Source organism: Nicotiana sylvestris, chromosome 5 (assembly GCF_000393655.2).
Source record: "Nicotiana sylvestris chromosome 5, ASM39365v2, whole genome shotgun sequence".
Classification (NCBI taxonomy): Eukaryota; Viridiplantae; Streptophyta; class Magnoliopsida; order Solanales; family Solanaceae; genus Nicotiana; species Nicotiana sylvestris.
In genome coordinates, this window is record NC_091061.1 from 164,327,246 (window position 1) to 164,332,417 (window position 5,172).

The 5,172-nt window shown below is 33.9% G+C and overlaps 1 protein-coding gene across 1 annotated transcript; it reads right to left on the reverse strand.

The window, feature by feature from the left end:
* Nucleotides 1-2,271: 2,271 nt before the first annotated feature.
* LOC138868201 (5-epi-aristolochene synthase 3-like) lies at nucleotides 2,272-4,878 on the reverse strand. Its single transcript, XM_070145619.1, has 7 exons — nucleotides 4,674-4,878; nucleotides 4,334-4,592; nucleotides 3,855-4,230; nucleotides 3,560-3,778; nucleotides 3,283-3,421; nucleotides 2,885-3,130; nucleotides 2,272-2,766 (listed from the first exon to the last, which is right to left on the reverse strand). The coding sequence occupies exons 1-7, from the start codon at nucleotides 4,782-4,784 to the stop codon at nucleotides 2,470-2,472; spliced, it is 1,647 nt and encodes a 548-aa protein (XP_070001720.1). The 5' UTR covers nucleotides 4,785-4,878; the 3' UTR covers nucleotides 2,272-2,469.
* Nucleotides 4,879-5,172: the final 294 nt, after the last annotated feature.

Genomic DNA, 5,172 nt, shown 5'->3' on the forward strand with positions numbered 1-5,172 from the left:
TAGGGAGTTTCTTTTACCCTCTTGTATTTTTGGGGTGAAGAGACTGTTTGTGTGATTTTCTATGCTATTTTAGTTGTATTATTTTATGTGTGTTGAAAATAATAAAAATAAATATCAAAATAATAATTAGCTAGAAATAATCCCTCTTAGTGTTTCTTATGGCCACGGTTCTTTTCCAAGGGATGACTCTTTGAACTGCGTAGTAGTTTTTGTTTTGTAGGTAGAATTTTTAAAAGGTTTTGGACTTTTCCCTACGATTGACTTCCTAGACAGTTTTCTTCGTAGACACTTTTCCCTAAAGTCTAAAGAAAAATACAAAAAAAAAAAAAAAATTAACAGATAATGGAATGGGGAGAACTTGAGTATCTATGCCTTTTGACATGTTTTATGTTGGGGCTTAGAGGTGGAGCATTTGTGATGCGTATCTTCTTCTTGATTATTGCGACTATACGCCTCGAGAATATGTGTAACTTTCTTTTGACGCTTGGACTCGTTTATTGACTCCTATTGTTACTTTCTAGTGTTTGTATTATATAATGACTGTGCTAGTTGCTTTAACTTGAGAGTCGGGTCTGAGCTGTCCTAAGTAAATCATGTGCATTGTGTGAGGTGAGATTTTGGTTGTACTCTGTATCATCCTTTGTTATTCTAGAACTTTCCCCGTGTGTGAGTCGAAGCAAAAAGATTAAGTCTTGTGAGTTGAGGAAATGATATTGGCATTTCTTTTATTGACCCTTGAGCCTATTTGCCTACCAGTGATAACATTATCCGTAGTAAGTCCTTTTGAGCCTATAGACCTTTTTCTTTGGCACTAACATTACAAGCCAACCTCTATTTTGTTCTAAATTTTATCTTGTTTACCTTTTACTTCCGAAAGCACTTAAGTCGCTGAAAGAGTAAAGAAATATATTTGGTAGCTTTTTAGTGGAACCATAGAAAGGACGAAAAGGTGCACTTCTATTTAAGAGATGTACTCGCCACAAATACCAAATTAAGGAGAGTGAAAAAGAAAGAAAAAAATAAAAAATAAAAAATGAATGACACCTCCCATATCTTTATTTGGGCTAGTGTGTATCTATATTTTGATGTGCTTAATGAGGAATGGCTTAATTGTGTATAGTTCATAGCAAGATTTTGAATTGGTCATGACAAGAAAATGTGCTTAAAAGTGAAGTGTGATATACTAAAGTGCTTAGGAGGGTTAGTCACTGTTTTTCTCTATATATATCCTACTTGTTCTTTAGCCTACATTACAACCTACAAAGTCCTACTTGATCCTAAATTTTTCAAGCTTAAATTAGTCAAGTTTTATACTATGGGCAAGACTATGGTACGGACTTGTGAGGCATACGAGTTTTATTGTGAGAGCTAGTGAAGTTTTTCAATATTTGAGTCCTTAGATTATACTTGAACTTATATATATTTAAGTCTGTGGACTATTTCTCCCTGTAGTTTGGTGGTGAGTGCACATGATTTGCAAAGGATTGGAGAAGTTCTTGGTTTTTGAGTTGGCACAAGAAGCAAGTTATAGAATGGAACGTAGAGGAGTCATTAGAAGAGTCACATAAATATTTTAAATAGTCTTGGCACTGGTCTAAAAATGAGGAAAGATGTCAATAGCCCTTATGTTGGATTCTAAGCGTTGATACAAACCATTGTCATTGCTATGATGCTTGAGTTTGTTTTGGAATTGGGTTACTTGCCATGTGCTTAATTTTAAGTTGCTCGAGAACGAGCAAGAGTTTAAATATGGGGTAGTGAAGAGACTGTTTGTGTGATTTCCTATGCTATTTTAGTTGTATTATTTTATGTGTGTTGAAAAATAATAAAAATAATAATAATTGGGTAGAAATAGTCCCTCTTAATCTTTCTTATGATTGAAAAGCATTAAGTTTAATTTCTAAGCATAGAAAAATTAACTTACATTCATAAAAATATAACTAATTTTTATTAACTTTCTATCTTATATATGTCATTTTTCCACATGTATATTATAATATAAATTTTAATTATAATATGTAAAAAATGATATTGTTTGAGATTGTCAGAATTGAAACTTAATATCGAGTGATCTTATGATTCAACTTTCTATCATCATCTCTTGATTAAACCCGATCATTATTAAAATAACTTAATCATGTATAATTTATTATGATTAGCGAAACAATTCTTACTAAAGCAAGAACGAGAAAAAGGCTCAAATTTTTTCATACACTGAAAAATAGTTTCCAAGAGAATCTATTTATAAGAATCTATTGTTATATAAAAAGATTTCTCAACAATGCAAGTGGATTCATAATACTTGTAGATTATTTCGTACAAGGATCTTAAGGAGGTCCTAATTAGGAAGTGTACTGCCAACCGTAACTCCCTAACAGCTTAATATACAATTGAGTTAAAATGAAACAAATATGTAACTACTTTCTCAACATAGAAGAATGAACCTTAAGGTGAGCAACAAATGGCAGCTCAAATTTCGATGGAGTCCACAAGTAGGGCATTAATGTGAGGTTTTAAGACCTTTTCCGGATGAGTGTATCCATCTAAATTGTGTATATATGTAACCTCAACAATACGAGCAAGATTTAGAATACGACATAAAATCTCCGTAGATACAGGGGTGGGCCTAAGAAATCCTTCATTAAGATCCTTCCATGCTGCTTCAGCCATTCCTTGAAATTTAGCCATTGCCTCTTTTGTTGATATGCCATAATCTCTCATGCAGCACTCAATTCCTGTTGCAATTTGTCCCCTACTTTTCTCAACCTGAAAGGCAGATAGATTAGGGGTTAGCTTTTATATTGCCTCAATTGTCGTCACAAACATTTTGTTTGTCTAAATCTCATATAAGTATCGATATACTATCGTGAGATATAACTCATACCTCGTATGTTGCTGTGTCATCAATAACTCGGCATATAATCACACTAGCTTCAAGAATTTTAGGGTTCTTTGACAACCACTCAAAATCCTGCTCCGTAGCAGACTTCATACCCAAATATGATGTTGTCGCAAGGTAGTAATATGTAGTAGTTGCTAGTGCATTGCTTAGGTATTCAGAAACAGGTGGCATATATCCTTCAATAAACCATGTTGACTCGACATTATAATTTCTTACTACTTCTTTCATCTGTGAATACAAAACATACATGTTCAAATGTTAGAAATTTTTGATTAACTGTATCAAGTTTATGATCACTAAAAGACGTATACAAGGTAAAATAAAGTGAGAAATGGAATAAGGAAAAAACATATTTCGATAGTTAAGTTGATCAAGCATACTCTTTCTATTGCGTGGCTGACAATATGAGATTTTCCAGCACTAGACAATTCCTTTTCATAATCTTTGTAAAGATCTAGAATAGCTTTGTAACTGATTTTCATGTAATCAGGAAGCCGATCAATTTCGTTGATATCCCATCTGCAGGATGACAAAATTAAGACGAACTCATGCATTTTGAAAGACCACAAATATAATGAGTAGATGTTCATCTTAATGTTTTCACGACGACGTTTATATCAAGAAATATCTCAATAAGCGAATTGATGAAGTTCATACCTTCGTATGGCATCTGTGTATGTCTCAAGTTCTTTAACTGTACCATAAGCATCAAAAGTGTCGTCGACAATCGAAATCATTGATATGGTCTTAACGAGTATGACGCGAGCTTGAGAGTATTGAGGCTCAAAATAAACTCCTAATGCCCAAAAGTAGCATTCAACTACTCGATCTCTAGCATATGGAAGTGTTGTTACGAAATCCAAATCTTTCCACCACCTACATCATAACAAATTAACATCAGTACTTGAGATATGATCAATCAAAAAGGATCCATTGTTTTTATATATCGCACCTTGATACTTCAGCAAGTTCTTGTTTGTGCAACATTTGGAGCAAGTTGAAATCCAATTTGGAAAATCGAAGTAACATGTCATTCTTTGATTCCTCCTTCTCGTAGATTGATGAGATGAAGAATCGAGTCTCAACTCTAGGAACGCCCTTGTGCAAACATTGCTCAAGGGCACGTGTCACTTGCTCCCTAAGTGGAGAATTCAAATGTGGAGCTGCAGATTCAAGATGGATAGTGGAGAAAGCAAGTGCGTCTTCTAAGATATCGTCAGCATGAGTCCTTACATGTGAAGCTTCATACAAGTTCAATAATCCTAAGACATCACTAGCAAGAGATTCCTTGAAATTGCCATTTTCGTCTTGGAATTTGCTGAAAATTTCTGGTATTTCAAGATAGAAAGCTCAAGATTAGTTAACCTTCTTTCAATAAATGGATAATAATTTTAACAACAATATTAAAGGTGTGTTTCATGATGAACTTACCAGGAGAGATGTTGAAACCATGTTGCCTGAGCAATCGAAATTGAAGTGCAGAAGTGCACAAATCGTTGCAGTTTGAGTTTTGGTTGTAAATCTGATCCAAAATATCATCAATTTCTTTCTCAAAGTGGTAGGATATGCCAAGGCGTTCAATAGTGTCTATCAAATTCAATGTGTCAGCCAATTTTCTTCCTGTTGCTAACAACATACTCCTTGTCTGTTCCTTCAATGCTTCAATCTCTTGAGCATACTTTTCAGCAACCTATTTATAATGTATTTTAAAAAATGAAATTAGAAAAACTAATGTTGTTCAATAAAATTAACCTTGCTTACAAGAACAAACCTGATTGTCAATGGAGAATGAAAGGAACTGATCACCCCACAAACTAGGGGAGAAGTCGGCGACTGGGCGAACAATCTCTTCTTCATAGTTGGCTACTGCTGCTGAGGCCATTGCTAATAAAAGATGAGAGTATTGTTTTTGTTATTTTAAGGAAGAAGGAAAGGAACTCTCAGTTGTTGACTTAATTAAATGGAAGAGAATTAAGGGACAAGTATATATAGTGGTGAGAGACTAGTTAATGTAATTGATAATTTAATCATTTCTGGTTGCCTTACTTGACTTTATTCTACCTAGTCGTCAGTCACCAGGCAGCAGCCCTTTTTGTCCCAACTGTGGACTTCCGTAAAGTTTTTCCATGTTTTTTATATTCTATGACGTAAAAAACTTTTACATGCAACTTTTATAAAAAAATTTGAGACTATCAGATTAAATGTAAACTTTCTTATTAGGGCAGATTTATCAGCCAAAAATAGATTACAAAAAAGTCTAACGCAGGATT